The sequence below is a fragment of the Saccostrea cucullata genome, unplaced genomic scaffold (assembly GCF_032062105.1).
Source record: "Saccostrea cucullata isolate Sc308-1 unplaced genomic scaffold, CSIRO_AGI_Scuc_v1 ctg1484, whole genome shotgun sequence".
NCBI classification, from domain to species: domain Eukaryota; kingdom Metazoa; phylum Mollusca; class Bivalvia; order Ostreida; family Ostreidae; genus Saccostrea; species Saccostrea cuccullata.
The window spans coordinates 3449-21776 of NW_026925796.1; the positions used below are offsets into that span (position 1 = coordinate 3449).

Sequence of the window (18328 nt, forward strand, 5' to 3'; positions counted from 1 at the left end):
CGTACAAAAGCACAAAGTGAGAAAATAACAGCCTTTTTATATTTAAATGCAACAAATTTACATGACATACATAAAGCAACCTTTCTGTTTATTCAATTTACAATTTATGAAGCATTAGTATTGTGCTAAAAAAGATAGAAGTTTTGCGTTCTATCTTTTTATGTGTACATATGATACGAACATGGGCCTTAAAGATATCAGTTTTAATCATTCATGATAAGATAAGATGATACACCAAACATTCTTTGTGATAAGAAAAAAGACAGGCAATACTAACTTTAGAATTAGTCCAGTCTGCACGCATTCCGCATATCAGATAATCAATATGTATCGGTGCCAAAAAAGTCTTATGGTTAAAATTTTTGAAATGGACTTGCGTTTAAATTGCCGTGTGATAGAATAATTCACGAGAATAAGACTCAGGAATATCTTTGGTGGTTCTCTCGGGTGGATTATATTCAAAAGCCTGGCTTCCATTTTGATCACCTTGTGTTCTTTCGTTTTTTGTCTTTGTGAGTTCAACACTATTTCCTATTTTTATATACTGTATACTGTAAATGTATTACTAGTATATCGAGCGTGTGCGATATTTGGCGGAAATTGACTTTTGAACACGTTAGCTTCGATATAAATTAGCGAAGTTCCTAATGTTCTCTATCATGTACGAGGGCTGTTCGAAAATTACTGAGACATTGTATATATTTTGCTTTCTAATGAACAACTTTCGGTGAAAATTTGCATATAAGTTAGACATACACTTAGAATTAATAAAAGCAAAAAATATTTCACAAATATTTAATATTTTCTGTACAATGGTATATAATGCGTCATCAGTAGGGGTACCCGGAGCAGTTTCGAAATCAGATATTGAAAATATGTAACACCAACGTTCTAATTCTTCGTGAACCCATAATAAGAGCGAAAATAATTCTGTTTATGTGTATAATTTTTTCAGCTTTAATTCAAATTCATGTTGTACAACTTTGTCAGAATTTTGATCAGGAATACGGAGATCATAAAAAAAAAGCGCGGTAGAGAAATCTGCTAAGAACGAAAAAATGGATTTTGAAGTCAAGGGCGGAGCAGCGAAGATACCTAAAATTTTGTGTAGCGCAATGTAAAACTCTGTTCCAGACTCAACGACCTGCTAAAACAATAACAACGAGAAAAAAATTAGTAAGGGTTTGTTATTTCATTGGTATACATTTTTTTCCCAATTAATTCAACCAGAGTAAAATCAAAAGCTCTGGGCGACCATCAGTTATTATGTACGGTATTAATATCGTTACGGTATTAATATCGTTGACCCGCGTTGAATAAATCGGCACTGCATGATTTTAAGTCATCTTTTCCCACGAATGAAATTATTACACTCGCGTAGCAAAAGCATACATATTTAAGGAATAATTTAAGAAAAGAGACTGTTTGATTTTTGTACTGTTATATGTAATTACAAAGAAGGAAAAATATTAAACGCTTCCCGATCATTTTACATGCGAAACCCTTTCCAGCTGACGTGATGTTAAATGACGTAGAGATGCTGCTCCGGGTCGATAGGCATATGCATGTTTATCATTTCACTAAAACTTTTCTTATCGTCATAGGAATTCGAAATTTTGCATAAGTGTTTTATTCGCTCTTTATAAAATGTTGATGAATTTTCATTAAATTATCTCCGTCCTTAATGGAGTAAACGTAATTGTCTCAATAATTCCCGAACAGCCCTCGTATAAATATATGCAAGAAAGTTGGTGTTATACTTGAATTAACGGATGTTTCTTTCCGCCAAAAGCGCTAAAAAGAATACACAACCAAATGTAATTCGTTTAGAGTATATATTCATTAAATTGTGAGGTAAATAATTTTAGTTCATAATGATAAACAAATCTCTTCAGTTCTATTGTTGTGGATAATCTTTGTAAAAATTAAATTGATTTGTTTAATGTCAGATGTCAGTTTGTCAATTACAAATATATTAATTCTTACTATACTGTTAATTTGCGTATTTTTGATATCCACAAAGAGGAAAAGAAGTTAACATATTAATATCCCGAGTATACGCACCGATGAATATCATTGAAATGTACTGGCATTGTTCTTGTTCAATTATTGACGTTTAAAGGCCAACATCGTTATTCAATACTACAGAACTTGAGATAGCGAATACACTTTAAGAAAAAAACTACTTCTGATTTATTTTTGGTACATTTAAGATTTCTCAATAATCACACTCTGAATATGACCTGATTCCAAAACAATTTAAAAAATATATATAATTTTTCATGATCAATTTTAAGGAGGCTCATTACACCCACAGTGTATTCTAGATTTCATTACAGCACCACTTATAATGTAGATGTAAAATATCCAAATAATGGTATCATGAATATCTTTTAGTGATTTTTTAAGAAACTTTTCTATGTAAGTAAACTATAAGTAAAATATTTTATTTCAAGTTCATTATTTACAGAATTACAGAAATTTCAGTGTCAGGTGATAGACATCTTCTTTTGAAATGTACACAAAATTATTATACTTACGAATATTAAAATATTTTATTAGAATGAAAAATTCTCAAAAAAAAATGTTATTTTTTTCTTTATCTGTGCAGGAATAATTTGGAAAATGATGTATAAAGAGACAAGGAATGTATTTCAATGAATAACTTGTGTTAAATTGAATGAAGAATGTTCTAACGAAATGAAAATTCTAATTTAAAAAATATTCGGTATTAAAAGTTCACATGCAAGAGTTATCTTTCTTAAATACCCAAGACTCAAAACACAAAGCAACGTTGAACATTTCATCTAAAATTCAGAATTAAGCCTTAAACTTTTCGAGCTTATATTTAAAACAATAAAGACAAATATATAAATCAAAACGAGTACTGTAAATAGTGCAAGTCAATTATTATTTATTTCAATAAAGTTCAAGATTTCAACTTTCCTCCATACGTATATGTTGTCATTGGTACATGTAGCACAGGCACCTGAATTTTTATCAATAAGTCGCTAAATTACCCAAATATCGAAAAATTCTACCCCCTCTCTATATAAATACACTCTATCTACCTCTACATAAATACGACCACAGATCTGTTGTTAATAGCTCTCTAGCTTTGGTCTGAAATTGAGACCATTGAAGTTAAACACTCTTTTAACTTTTAAAACAAAGAAGTCAAGACCCGTTTGTTACATTTGTAAATATTCAACACTGCCTTCAAATATCAATCTATGTTTATATTTGGAAATTGGATTTGAAAAAAAAAATGCTCCTGTTACTGTCCAAAACAGCGATAAATAAACGACTGTAAAGATTATAAATAGTAATGATAAATCAGCCGATAAAAACTACTGGTACAATACAGATTGGAGGCAGAGCATGCGCAGACCACTAAAATATCATAAATGGGATCAGGTGACTTGGATGATTAATCCATGTTGAGCGGTTCAATCTAATTATAAAATAAGACTTCTCAGATCCGTAGAGTGAATAAGGCGTGGATCTAAGAAGTCTGATTTTAATTAGATTGTTGAGCGGTCATAATAGCAGTGTACTCCTTCATGATCGGACAAACGGGAAAAAAAACAAAGGAAATGCTGTATGAATTCGAAAGTATTAGCTCTACAGTTCGTATGAAAAACGTCATTCGACCTAACGATTGATTGCATTTAGTAGCAAACATTATTACCTAATCCAATGAATTTTGTTGTTTTATCAGAAATTTATTATTTTCATTTATAGTCGTAGCAACTTTCAAGCAATATTTCCACTATACATAAAAAAAAAATGGAAAAATAAACCCATCTTCCAGAGTGTGATAATAAAGGTACATTTTATTTTCAGTTCCTTGTCTAATCAGTGCAGCGTCTTACTGCACATACAGCAGTTACTCGCTCCGATATTACTGTTACTATTATTACTATGACTACACCGTTGGTTCCAGGTAAGTGTATATATTAATAGAATTTATCATGAAATAAAGTTTCTCCTTTTACATGATACACATTTTTTGAACTCCGTGTTTAAAATAAATTAAATCAAAATCCAAGTCACTTATACCGCCACAAGAACGTTACTGTGTTCTATGTAATGACGAATCAGTAGAGGATGAAAAACATTTTTTACTTCATTGTAAAATCTATGAAAATATCAGAGAAACTTTCTTTCATAATGTTCATTTAAATAGAAATGTAGCTCCAGTTGAAAATGTAAACACTTTAATGAAAAATCATCAGAGACAAACTGCCAAGTTTTTAAATTTATGTTTTTCACTAAGACAAAACATTTATATCAATCAAATTAATATAATGTCCATCTTGCACGCTATCTTTAAATGATTGTAGTAATCCTGTACATATTTTAAAGTGACATATAGGTCCAATGGGCCGGGCGTGATGTATATACGTTTATAAATTGTATTTACTTGTTGTCTATACATATGTCACTATAATAAAATATTTACTTACTTACTTTACCATACCGTGTCCTATTTTTCTGGTAGTGGTGGTGTAATTGCCGGGGCTGTAATTGGGGGAGTCGTTGGAATGGTGATCATCGTCACGATCATAACATGCGTTGTTGTACACTGTTGTAAAAAGAAAAACCACGGGCAAGTCAACGTACAACCAACAGGTTATTCGGCAAGTTAGACAAATGCATGTGAGTAAATCTTGCTTATTTTTTCCCCTTATGCAGAGGAGAGATGCTTTGCTTCAATTATATAACTAGAAGTCTATTCAATTGATTATCTATTTAAATGAAGCATTATAAGTGGGTCATCTTTAAGAAAAAATGTTTGTTTGCCCTTAATCTACATGTACCAACCGACTCAAAATGGACCAATTCAAAACTTTTTTAACATCCAGAAAACAATTATTTTTTATATTCAATAATAACTATTTTAACTTCACACTTGAAGGTATTTTTTTATTTAGAAAAAAAATGTCCGTTCTGGCTATAGCTTCACATTCTTATCCTCAGTCGGGAGAGGGCATGCAAAAGAAAGTAATTTTTAGAGATTTCCTTGATTTCGACTGAAAACTGAAAATAAATTTCATTTTTCTGCAGATCACAACCCTTATGGCGGATATGGAGCCGGACCTTATGTGACAACATCGACAATCAACTACGGAGGGCATCCATCCGCTCCCCCACCCCCGCCCCCTGCCTACCCTCCCCAACCCCCGCAGTATCAACCCCCTCCGGCATTCCACCCCAGCGAACCACCCTCATCTGCCCGGGATAGCAATTCCAAAATGTAATCATATACCGGTGTTGTCTATAGAACGACGACAGACTTCGTCAATATCATTTTTATTGTACAAAAGTCTGGCTTTGACATGTGATATTCTGTTCTTTCATTTTTAGCCGGGATTATTGCTCAAAGAGCAATTGCCGGCTTATGTCATCCTGTTCAAGGCAGGAAGTTGACCCCATAGTCGCCATTTTAAAGTTACGTGCAAAAATATAGTTCTTACTCTCAACCGCTTTTGAGATAATACAAACGCTAAAGAAAGCAACAGAAATAAAACGAAGTTTAATCTATATAAATAAACATTAGTAGTAATGACTTTGAAAACTTCAGTCCTAAGTCAAAGAACATAGTTCATTAGCGTAAGGATTTTTGATAACCAGTGTTATCGTAGTTCTCTACACATACGAGGTAAAGCAGGAGAGGGAACCAGACTGACCTGTTTGTTTACATACAGCTGCGGTACCAGATTAATTCTGATTCTGACAAAATCGACCGTGGTATTAGGATTGAAAAACTCACTGTCAGTGTCTTATCATTTATGTTGATAGTTTGAATATAATTTTTTCATCAAAATATAAACGTGATTCATGTAAGAAATTCATTCTACTCTGTAAATGAGCCCGGCTCTCTGTACTTCTGAGTACTTTGATATTTATTTGTTTTTTTACTTTCAAATAACAATCCTTTTCTTTATAATACGTTGACAATTAAATCAAACAGATTTGTCCTTTAAAAAGTAATAGAGGCTCTTATATCTATATATTATCAGAAAGGTATTTCGTCATTAGAATCTGATATACATTTAAGACATGTCAAAATATTTTTGTTTTAATCGATCTATGTTTAAAATTTAAATTAATTTTTCCCGAAATGAACCGAATTCATTGAATTAAATTTTTTTTATTATCAGGGTTTTTTTTCTTAAAGAAAAAAACATGTTATTGTATCATCATTTTTGTATCAAAAAGTATATAATTAACTATGAATGATAAAAAACGTAGGGACAATATCTAAAATTGTTGAAATGAAAATACACTTTCCTACCTTTGAAGGAAAAATACACTTTAGTATGATAGCCATTTAGATGATAAAAATGTTGAATTCCGTCATCTTTATTGCTGTAAATTGTGAAGATGTAAGTGACTCTCTTGCTCAAAATTTTATTGTGCAGAGGTTTAACGTTATGTTTTATATTTATCGCTTTTGTTATTTTTGTTTCGTATTGTTTCATTAAACATTCTGAGTGACAATTTTTTTTGCGTATTTTTGTCTTTTAGCAATTGAACATAGGTTGAAGATTGCTTTTCAGAAGAATTAAACTGTGCAACGGGCCGGGTTTCAGGTATTTCGAAATGTTCAACAGTACTGTGCTTTTTTTCTATTATTAAAACAACAATCAACGTAATACTTTTCCTGGTTTAGAAGTTTATAAGTGGAGTACACGTAAGAACAATAGCATGCCATAATATGTAACGAAACGGGCAGTTTTCTATAATTACATATCTCACCTTAAACATTCTTTTTTTGAAATTCTTTGCCTTAAAATAAAACGTTTTGGATGTTTATGTTTTTCAGCAGCAATCTTAGAATGGTTCCTGCCTGTATCAAGGTTATTTTCTTTTCTCAGAAATAAGTTTACTTTGTTTTTTTTAAATGGTTGTTATACAAGGTGTCACAATATTAAAGAGGAAACGCAAATACGCAATATGGAAAACATTTTAAAAGGCCAAGATCCACTAACTGAACACATTATTAAAATGCATTTTCTCTATGTAAGCAAACAACAGTGATTTATATTCACGAATACTGTGTTGTGTTTGATTATTTTTCAAGGGGCTAAATGCCTCGTACCATATAATGAAAATCAAATAGATAATTAACACCTTTATACAATATACTTGTTTCAATGACCAAAACACTTTGCACTGGTGTAGAGAGGGTCCTTAAAGAGCCTGAGAATGTTCTAACAAGCCATCATCCTTACTCCTCATCGAAATATTAGCTGCTTTAAATAATTAAAAGCTTCAGGTCCAAGATTAGGTTTATTCGCTTAAAGATTTGACAGTTTGAGGCTTATAAATATATCAAAAAATCGTGTTAGAAAGTTAAACACAGATGCAAATCGTTTATCCTTTAAAAATTCCAATTTTACCTCAAAGGTTGTAACACAATTGATATCCACAGCCGTGTTTAATTACTTTGATATCTACAGCCGAGTATTTGTGCTTTAATTAAATAAGACAAGCAAGTGTTTATAGGGCATAATAATCCTAGGCTTGTCTAAGGAATCTGTAGATTCCTTATTATAAATAATATTTATGTTGTATACTTTTAGACGTAATTATAAATATTTTGTGTTTCTCTTGAATCAGTTTATAGGTCAATACTGTACATTGTAAAGTAAAATATTAGATAATAATTTAGTAGGTCAAATCGGGGACTATTGCATAATGATTTTCTTGCATAATTCTTGACACTATTTGAATAATTCTTCAACTTATTATTGCCGGGATTCCCGTTACACACTTACCAAGGAAACAGGAGGAGAACAGATGGGCATCCCGTTTATGGGTGAGAATAATAAACTTCAACTAGAGCAAAGCTCGTTGCAAAGCAACGAGTAGGTCTTCCGTCCTGTTTGACCGGAAGTACCTTTCATTTAAAAAGAAAAAACAAAGACGACCAAAATGGTTTAAAGCCTCCAAATTTATGTTAATTAATGCAAAAATAAGCCATTTTTGCTACTTCCGGTTTGATCGGAAGTTACGATGACGGACGGAAAATTAAGTTTTATGCTTCCAGTGACAGATGTTACCCAAAAACGTGTCAGAAAACTGCAAAAATACGCATTTTCTGAGTACTTCCGGTTTGAGCGGAAATGACGTCAACGGACATTTTTTGACGAACCCAATAGATTAGGCTTGACATTTTAAACAACTTTGCTCCTTTAATGTATTATAATTTTCAATACTTTTAAAGATATCAGGAAAAAACTTCTGGCCCCTCTAGATCCCTAATTTTAGGGGCCAGCCCTTTTTTCACCATTTGAAAGAACTTGTAATTCTACACTTATTTTGTTCTATATGTATTATCAAGATATTTCTAGGTAAGAAGTTAGCAAAGAAAAGGTGTTAGAAATTTTGAAATTCACGATAGGGCTATTTTCGGGTCATAGCGAGCGTCGGCACTTCGTACTTCCGGTGGTTGTGATATACCAAATACACTTCTCCAAAGGTTGCTCTAGCATCACTGAAAATGTCATGCTTCTGTGTTAAGTGCTTTTTGAGAAAACTGCCGGACAAACTGACCCTCTGAAAATCATTAAAACGCGGAAATCTCAAAACCGGAAGTGACGTCACCAAAACAAAAAAATAGATGTCTAGTATTTTTAATTCTCTACCTGACCTGAAACTTTCATGAAAATCGATTGAGTCGTTTTCGAGAAATCGCGTGCACAAAATCGGTAGGAAAAAACAAACAATAATAAAAATAGTGGAAAAGAAACCTAAGAATAACAGTAAGGTCTTCCACTAAAGACGGAAGACCTTAACTAGTAAGAGACAACCCTGAAGTATTCAGTACAAACATGGAAATTGACTCTTCACCTGCTCGTTTATGGGTGAGAATAATAAACTTCAACTAGAGCAAAGCTCGTTGCAAAGCAACGAGTAGGTCTTCCGTCATGTTTGACCGGAAGTGGCTTTCATTTTTAACAAAAATGTGAAATAACGTCCAAAAATGGTTTGATTCCTCTAAATCCATGTTAATTATTGCAAAAATAAGCCATTTTCTGTTACTTCCGGTTTGACCGGAAGTGACGACGACGGACGGAAAATTAATTTTAATGCTCCCAGAGACATGTATAACCAAAAAACTTGTCAAGAACGGCAAAAATACGCGTTTTCCGAGTACTTCCGGTTTGGCCGGAAGTGACGACGCCGGACGTATTTTGACGACTTCAATAGATTAAGTTTGACATTTTGAACAACTTTGCTTTTTTGACGTATCACAAATTCTCAATATTTTTTGAGATATAAAGGAAAAACTTGAAGCCCCTCCAGGCCCCTGATTTAAGGGGCCAGCCCTTTTTTCGAGATTTCATTTGAAAGATCTTGAAATTCTACACCTTTTTTGATCTACATGTTTTATCAAAATATTTCTAGGTAAAAAGTTATCGTTGAAAAGGTGCTTAAAATTTTGAAATTCTTGACAGGACTATTTTCGGGCCATAGTGAGCGTCGGCGCTTCGTACTTCCGGTAGTTGTGATACACTTAGTGCACTTCTCCAAAAGTTGCTCTAGCATCACTGAAAATTTCAAGCTTCTGTGTTAAGTGCTTTTTGAGAAAACTGCCGGACAAAGTGACCCTCTGAAAATCACTAAATCGCAGAAAACTCCGAACCGGAAGTGACGTGATCAAAATAAAAAAATATATATATCTAGATTTTTTGATGTTCTATAAGACCTGAAAGTTTCATGAAAATCGATTGAGCCGTTCTCGAGAAATCGTGCGTACAAAATCGGTAAGAAAAAAAAAACAATAATAAAAATAGTGGAAAAGAAACCTAAGAAAAACAATAAGGTCTTCCGCTGAAGACGGAAGACCTTAACTAGTAAGAGACAACCCCAAAGTATTCAGTACAAACATTGGAGTGGACATGAAAATTGACTCTCCATCTGCTGCAAAAGGGAAATGGCAAATATACAAATCTATTTTTGGCTTTCTTCGGACAAAGGGCCGGAATAGTGAACAAACTTCTCCGGTATAAAAAGGAGGAACCGGGAGAGCCCCGAGAGACGGCTACTGAGATAATACGAGAGTCACTGGACCCTATAATTCCTCCCCTGAACTGGACTGGACTCTTGGGATAAGTTTTGGCAAATCCGAACTGTTAACTTTAAAAAAGACTTTAATTTTTATTCTTCGAACTTTATTTAAAAACTATACGATCACTGTTGCTTTTGATGACTATATGTAACTTAAGAAAATTCATCTTCGCTAGCCAAGGGTTTTTGATACGCTTTTCTCCTCATTTATGAGGATAGTAGCGTATCAGAAACCCTTGGCTAGCGGAGATGAATAAAATTTGGTAGAGAGTTTAATCATCTTGTCTTGATTCTAGCTCCGTTAGAATTACCTAAAGAATATGGAAATACTACAAAAACTAAATACCATGATGAACAAATTAAATGAATATATGATGAATAAATCAGTGAGATCCATAAATGGGTTTTGCTTGCTTATCAATGTAGCAAAAATATTTTTTTTAAATCCCTGAGGTACGTGTAAGTATTGGACTCTTTTTTTCTCTTAAGTTTAAAATGTTTAATATGTGTCAAGGATATATACAATGTATTATATATATTTTTTTTTAAAAATTTTGAAAGTTGGTTTTTATTAAATATCCATTTTCACTTGCTTGGTTAACATTAAATTTCTGATCACGAAGAGTAAACCTGAAAATATTCCGGAAATGATAAAAAAAAAATAAAGTAAGCCCTTTTCACAAGAAATACAAATGTGAAATATAAAACCCTAGCACCACATGTTCAAGGGTTATGACCAATGAAAGGTCTTGTCACAAGGATTTAATATGAAATATGAAAGCTCTAGCCCCTACTTTTCCAATGTTATGACCAAGGTTAAAGTTTGTAAAAAGTAGGTCAAACTCCAAGGTCAAAGGGTCAATAATAACTTAATAAGTTATTTAAAAATCAAAGGAAAATTAATTTCTAAAACTTTGCTCTAAACTAAAGAATTTCAACTGGTACAATTATGTTCCTATGTAATTATGCAATAAAAAGATAGTTAGCATTATTGATAAATTGAAATATGTATTACTTAATTTTTAAAACAATAGTTCTTGTTATTGTAAAGGTAGAATACTTAAGAATTACTATTTCAATATAGCCCCCCTTAATAAATACACTAACTAAAGTCGTACAAAAGCACGAAGTGAGAAAATAAAAGCCTTTTTTTTATTTAAATGCAACAAATTTATATGACATACATGAAGCAACCTTTCCGTTTATTTAATTTAAAAAAAAAACTTATGAAGCATTAGTATTGTGATAAAAAAGATAAAAGTTTTGCATTCTATCTTTTTATGTGTATATATGATATGAACAGGCCTTAAAGAGACCAGTTTTAATTATTCATGGTAAGGTGATACACCAAACCTTCTTTGTGATAAGAAAAAATAGGCAATGCTAACTTTAAAATAAGTTCAGTCTGCACGCATTCTGCCTGTCAAATAATCAATATGTATCAGTGCCAAAAAATTCTTAAATTTTGAAATGGACTTGCGTTTAAATTACCGTGTCTTCAAATAATAGAATAAGTCACGACAATAAGACTCAGGAATATCTTTGGTGGTTCTTTCGAGTGGATCATATTCAAAAGCATGGATTCCTTTTTGATTACCTTGTGTTCTTTCGTTGTTTGTCTTTGTGAGTTGAACACTATTTCCTATTATTATATATATCCATTAAATATTTTGAGGCAAATAATCTTAGTTAATAATGATAAAATAAATCTCTTCACTTCTATTGCTGTAGATAATCTTTGTAAATATTAAATTGATTTGTTTAATGTCAGATGTTAGTTTGTCAATTACATTATATTAATTCCAACTACACTGTTAAATTGCGTATTTTTGATATCCACAAAGAGGAAAAGAAGTTAACATATTAATATCCCGAATATACGCACCGATGAATATCATTTATATGTACTGGCATTGTTCTTGTTCAATTATTAACATTTAAAGGCCGACATCGATATTCAACACGTTAGAACTTGAGATGGCGAAACCGTGAATTCACATTTTTAAAAAAAAAAAACTACTTCTGATTTATTTTTGGTACATTTAAGATTTCTCAATAACCTAACTCCAAAATATGATCTGATTCCAAACAATTTTAAAAAATATATAATTTTTTATGAACAATTTTAAGGAGGCTCATTACACCCACAGTTTATTCTAGATTTCATTACAGCACCACTTATAATGTAGATATCAAATATCCAAATGGAGGAAATATTAATGGTGTCATAGATATTTTAAGTGAATTTTTTAACTTTTCTCTAATTTTAGTAATATATTTTATTTCAAGTTTATTATTATTAGAATTACAGAAATTTCAGTTTCAGGTGATGGACATCTTCTTTAGAAATGTACACAAAATGATTATACCTAAATATTTCCATTTCTAAATTTGTTCTCTATAATAATCCTTTGAAAGTAAGCGGAGTTGATTTCCTGATAATTCTGCCGGAATGTAAATTAGGCAGGTGGATAGGTCAGCAGCTAAGGAGGCCTAATACGCATGCAAATCTCGTGCGCATCTGTCTCTGTGTCTGACGCTAAGGAAGCCAAATATGCATGTAAATCTCGTGTTGCTGCCTTTGTGTTTGACGTCAGTGTGCGAGGACTATTGAAATTGGCATGGAAGTCCTTGTGTAATTTAAATCGATTAGTCTACATTAATTTTTAAAGTCTATATCTACAATTTTATTTCACAATGAAATGGAAATATAAGGAATCACTGTCTATTTTTGAGAGTATGCCAGGGACATCAACAATAGTGGGAAACATGGGATAATTTTAGCATAACGGGCTTCGCCCGTTATGCAAATTATCCCATGTTTCCCACTATTGTTGATGCCCTGGCATACTCTCAAAACTAGACAGTGATTCCTTAAGAATATTTAATATCATATTTATTAGGGAAAAAAAATTTTTCTCCAAAAAATAAACAATATCATTCTTTTTCTTTATCTGTTCAGGAATAATTTGAATAATGAGTTCTCAAGAGACAAGGAATGTATTTCAATGAATAACATATGTTAAATTGAACGAAGAATGTTCTAACGAAATGAAAATTCCAATTTAAAAAATATTTGGAATTAAAAGTCCACTTGCAAGAGTTATCTTTCCTAAATACCCAAGACTCAAAACACAAAGCAACGTTTGAACATTTCATCTAAAATTCAGAATTAAGCTTTAAACTTTTCGAGTTTATATTTTAAACAATAAAGACAAGTATATAAATCAAAACGAGTACTGTAAATAATGCAAGTCAATTATTATTTATTTCAGTAAAGTTCTAGATTTCAGCTTTCGTCCATACGTATTTGTTGTCATTGGTAGCATAGGCACCTGAATTTTATCAATAAGTCGCGATCGCTAAATTAGCCAAATATCGAAAAATTCTACCCCCTCTCTATACAAATACACTCTCTATCTACCCCTAAAGCAATACGATTACAGATCTGTTGTTAATAGCTCTCTAGCTTTGGCCGGAAATTGAGACCATTGAAGTTAAACTCTCTTTTAACTCTACTATTAAAGCAAGTAAGTTATGACCCGTTTGTACATTTGTAAATCATCAAAACTGTCGTTAAATACCAATCTATGTTTATATTTGGAAGTTGGATTTGAAAAAAGAAAATGATCCTATTACTGTCCAAACAGCGATACATAAACAACTGTAATTAAAGATAAAGATTATGAATAATTATGATAAATCAGCCGATAAAATCTACAGATTGGAGGCAGAACAAACGCAGATCACATAATATCATAAATGGGATCAGGCGGCATGCATGAGTAATCAATGTTGAGCGGTCCAATCTAATTAAAATCAGACTTCTTAGATCCGCGCCGTAATTCACTTACGCAGAGTGAATGCGGCGCGGATCTTAGAAGTTTGATTTTAATTACATTGTTGAGCGGTCATAACAGCAGTGTACACCTTCATGATCGGACAAACGGGAAAAAAACAAAGAAAATGCATTGTGAATTCGAAAGTATTAGCTCTACAGTTCGTATGAAAAACGTCATTCGACCTAACTATAGATTGCATTTGATAACAAACATTATAGTCGTTTTAACTTTCAACCAATATTTCCACTATAATTTTTTTTAATTGAAAAATAAACCCTTCTAAAAATCTTCCAGAATGTAATAATAAATGTACATTTCATTTTTAGTTCCTTGCCTAATCAGTGCAGAGTCTTACTGCACATACAGCAGTTACTCGCTCCGATATTACTGTTACTATTATTACTATGACTACGACTACACCCTTGATTCCAGGTAAGCGTATAATTTTATTAATAGATCACTTGGCAAAGTTTCCGATTAATAATGGTGCATGTACAGAACTAGAAAGGTTGGGAGGGGGTCGGAGTATATATATATATATATATATATATATATATATATATATATATATATATATATATATATATATATATATATATATATATATATATATATATATATATATATATATATATATATATATATATATCAAACCAAGTAATAAAAAGTTATCTTGGAACCCCCCTCACTAGAAAACTCGGATCTCTGTTAATTTGGTATGAAAGGTTATAGGTATAAAGCTTTAACTACTACCCCCAAATTTTGATCCAAATTTAATGGTTTTCGAGAATGCGGACGACTGTTCCCGGTTCAGATATTATAAAGATAATACATTTGACTCGTAATTATCAACATTTTAATAACGGCGATGGCCGTTGCTTACGTTGGGGAAGACGACAAATTTACCTTTGTTTAGTCTTTTTTCTTATCTATACATTAAGAACAGAGAGAATCGATAAAAATAAATATCAAACCGATAAAAAATGATAAATATATATAAATATAAATTCATAATATCGAATGAATTACACATCAAAATCAAAAAGCTGTTCCTGCCTTTCATCTTTATATCAATTTGATTCGCAATTTTCATCCACATACTTGTGACGTCTATGGTTCATGATATAAAAGATGTTCAACATTAATTTTATGAATTTTTAGGATAAAGTTGTTTGATATACGAGGGCTGTTCGAAAATTATTGAGACATAGTGTATATTTTGCTTTCTAATGAACGTCATTCGTTGAAAATTTGCATATATGTTTGACATACACTAAGAATTAATAAAAGCATGAAATAATTTACAAATATTGGATATTTTCTCTACAATGGTATATGAATGCGTCAAAAGTAGGGGTACCCAGAGCAGTCACGAAATCAGACATTGAAAATATGTAACACCAACGTTCTAACTCTTCGTTTACCCACAATAAGAGCGAAAAGCAATTCAGTTGATGTGTATATATTTTTCAGCCTTATTTCAAATTCATCTTGTGCAACTTTGATAGAATTTTGATCAAAAATACGGATATCATAAAAAAATTAAGCGCGGTAGAAACATCTGCTAATAACGACAAAATGAATTTTGACGCCAATGGCGGAGCAGACAGCATACTTAAAATTTTGTGTAGCGCAGTGTAGAACTCTTTCCAGACTACGACCCGTTAAAACAATAACAATGAGAAAAAAATAATGTGTTACGGATTGTTATTTCATTAGTATATGTATATATTTTTAAAATTATTTCAACCAGAGTAAAATTAAAAGCTCTGGACAACCATGAGTTTTTAAGTACGGTATTAATATCGTTGATCCGCGTTGCATAAATCGGCACCGCATGATTCTAAGTCTTCCTTTCCCCAAAACAAAAAATTTACACTGGGGAAGCAACAGCATGAATTTTTAAAGAATACTTTAAGAAAAGAGACTTTGATTTTCATAATGTTACAAATAATAACAAAGAAGGAAGAGTAGTTAAACGCTTCCCGATCGTTTCACATGCTAAACCATCTCCGGCAGACCTGACGTTTTATGACGTAGCGATACTGCTCCGGGTCGATAGACATATGCAAGTTTATTATTTCACCAAAATTTATCTAATTATCACAGGAATTAGAAATTTTGCATAAGTGTTTCACTCGTCTTTCATAAAATGTTGATGAATTTTCATGAAATTATCTCCGTCTTTTATGGAGTAAATGTAATTGTCTCAATAATTTCCGAACAGCCCTCGTACATTTACTGATAAATGTAACATTAAATATTATAGCTTCTTTTACGTAATTATATACAATTTAAACTTCATAGCATAAATTTAATTAAGTTGAGAGCAACATACAAAATCTCTCGTTTTTTTCTGGTAGTGCTGGTGTGATTGCGGGATGTATAATAGGAGGAATCGTTGGACTGGTAATAATAATCACAATCATTGTCTGCGTTACCAATAAGTACTGTAAAAAGAAAAGACACGGTCGGGTGATCGTACGTCCAACAGGTTATTCTACAAGTTACTCCAATACATGTGAGTAAATATATGCGTTAGTAGTTGGGTTGACTTAAATGATTTATTACTTTGATATAGTAAAAACTCATTTTTATCTTTTTAAACAATTTCAAAATGCAGAATTCGTCACATTTTTATGTTTTGAATACTACTTGGGGCTCTAAATTCGCTGTTGTGTAGTTTATTTCCGCATATTTCTTTCAATATCATGAGAGTCGCCCGCGTGGCACAGTGGTAAGATCTTCTGCTCGGAAGTCGCGAAGTAAGGAGTTGATCCTTACGTTGCGGGTTCGAATCCAACTGTGGGACGTGGAGACCGGTCCTTCGGATGAGACCGTATAAACCGATGTCCCGTGTCGCAGTAGCTGCTGGCACAAAAGAGATCCCTCATAGCTTAATGGCTCTGAGTGCCGGGTATAGGACAAACTTTGCAACTCTCCATTAGTAGTTGGCGGCGTCTCCATATAAGTGAAAAATTCTCGAGAGGGACGTCGTTAAACAACGAACAAACACACTTAATCGAGATTTTTAAAAAATGAAATCCGAAGTATGTGTTTTAAGTCAACATATTAAATTTATATCTTCATTTTATACTGTTTCTTGTTGATCACTTATAAACATAATAAAACTTTTACGCTACTGCTAATTCCCTCCCCATTAATGCTTCACCTCAGTACTTCTTCTAAATGATTATAAACATTTTTGGTTGTAACACGTGATAGGATAAAAAATCATTTCGTAAAACCTCGGTTGCCTACGTCACAATTACATTTACCAGTTGAAGGTATTATTGAAGGATATCGTATCATTTTCTACATGTAATGATAAAAAATCATATTATAAGGAATAAATTTGATTCCTTCCAAAGTTATCCTGGATAAACATGGGTTGGTATGTTCTGTTGGCTCTTGTTTATAAACCGCTTTGCGATTTATAAGGTGTAAACTGCCCCAACCCAGGTTTTATCAGACTGAGTATTACATGTATATATAAATTACTTGGGTAGCTATTAAATTCACTTCTTAAATTTCTTTAAATGAAACAGATTATTAATGCTTTGGCTTGAAACTTATTGGAAAACTTAATGCTAAATTCCAATTTTTCTACAGATCACAACGCTTATGGTGGATATGGAACCAGACCTTATGTGACTACATCGACAATCAACTATGCATCACATCCATCTGCTCCGCCACCCCCGCCCCCTGCCTACCCTCCCCCACCCCCTCAGTATCAGCCTCCTCCTGCATTCCATTCCAATGAACAACCTACATTCACCCATGATAGCAATTCCAAAATGTAATCATATACCGGAGCTGACTGAAGGATGACGACAAACTTCATCAATATAATATTTATTACATAAATCTCTGTTCCTGAAATATACTCTACCAGTCTATCATTTTGAATATTTGTGTTTGACTTTCAATTAATCTTAAGGATTTCCATCCCTAATAGGACCAGCCTTAAATGTCCATCAAGTACATAGTACTCTGATATTATATTAAAGCATTTTATAGTGGAAAAGGATCGCCCGCGAGAAAGTTTTTTAAAAAATTTTGATTGAGCAGTGGTTAATTAACAAAGATTGCATTGAGGTCTATGGGAGAAAGCTTTTTTTTTTTCTACATAAAAATTCAAATAATTTGAATATCAATAAATCCTGTGGTGGAAAGATTCATTGAAACATTAAAAATAGAGTGACAATTGAAAACAATTTTTTACCGGTAATTTTTTTTAATTGATTTTTTTTTTTTCAATAATTAAAAAACCAAAATTCAAGGTCATAAATTAGGGCACACCCCATTATATATACGAATAGTAATAAATGGGAAGTATGCCTAAATAGACCGAGTATTTGATGCCTACATATCTGTTATGTATTCAATTTCACTGAATT

The 18328-nt window shown here is 32.2% G+C and overlaps 1 protein-coding gene and 1 long non-coding RNA gene across 2 annotated transcripts; both read left to right on the forward strand.

Annotated features, from left to right (window-relative positions):
• Nucleotides 1-446: 446 nt before the first annotated feature.
• LOC134269816 (uncharacterized) lies at nt 447-5771 on the forward strand. The gene is made up of 4 exons (XR_009992650.1): nt 447-512; nt 3847-3946; nt 4505-4662; nt 5071-5771. It is a non-coding gene; the product is annotated as an uncharacterized LOC134269816 (long non-coding RNA).
• Nucleotides 5772-11582: 5811 nt separating this feature from the next.
• LOC134269815 (protein shisa-5-like) lies at nt 11583-18174 on the forward strand. Its single transcript, XM_062752018.1, has 4 exons — nt 11583-11706; nt 14252-14357; nt 16289-16446; nt 17538-18174. Exons 1-4 carry the CDS (start codon nt 11661-11663, stop codon nt 17729-17731), a joined length of 504 nt encoding a protein of 167 aa, XP_062608002.1. The 5' UTR covers nt 11583-11660; the 3' UTR covers nt 17732-18174.
• The last annotated feature ends 154 nt before the right edge of the window (nt 18175-18328 follow it).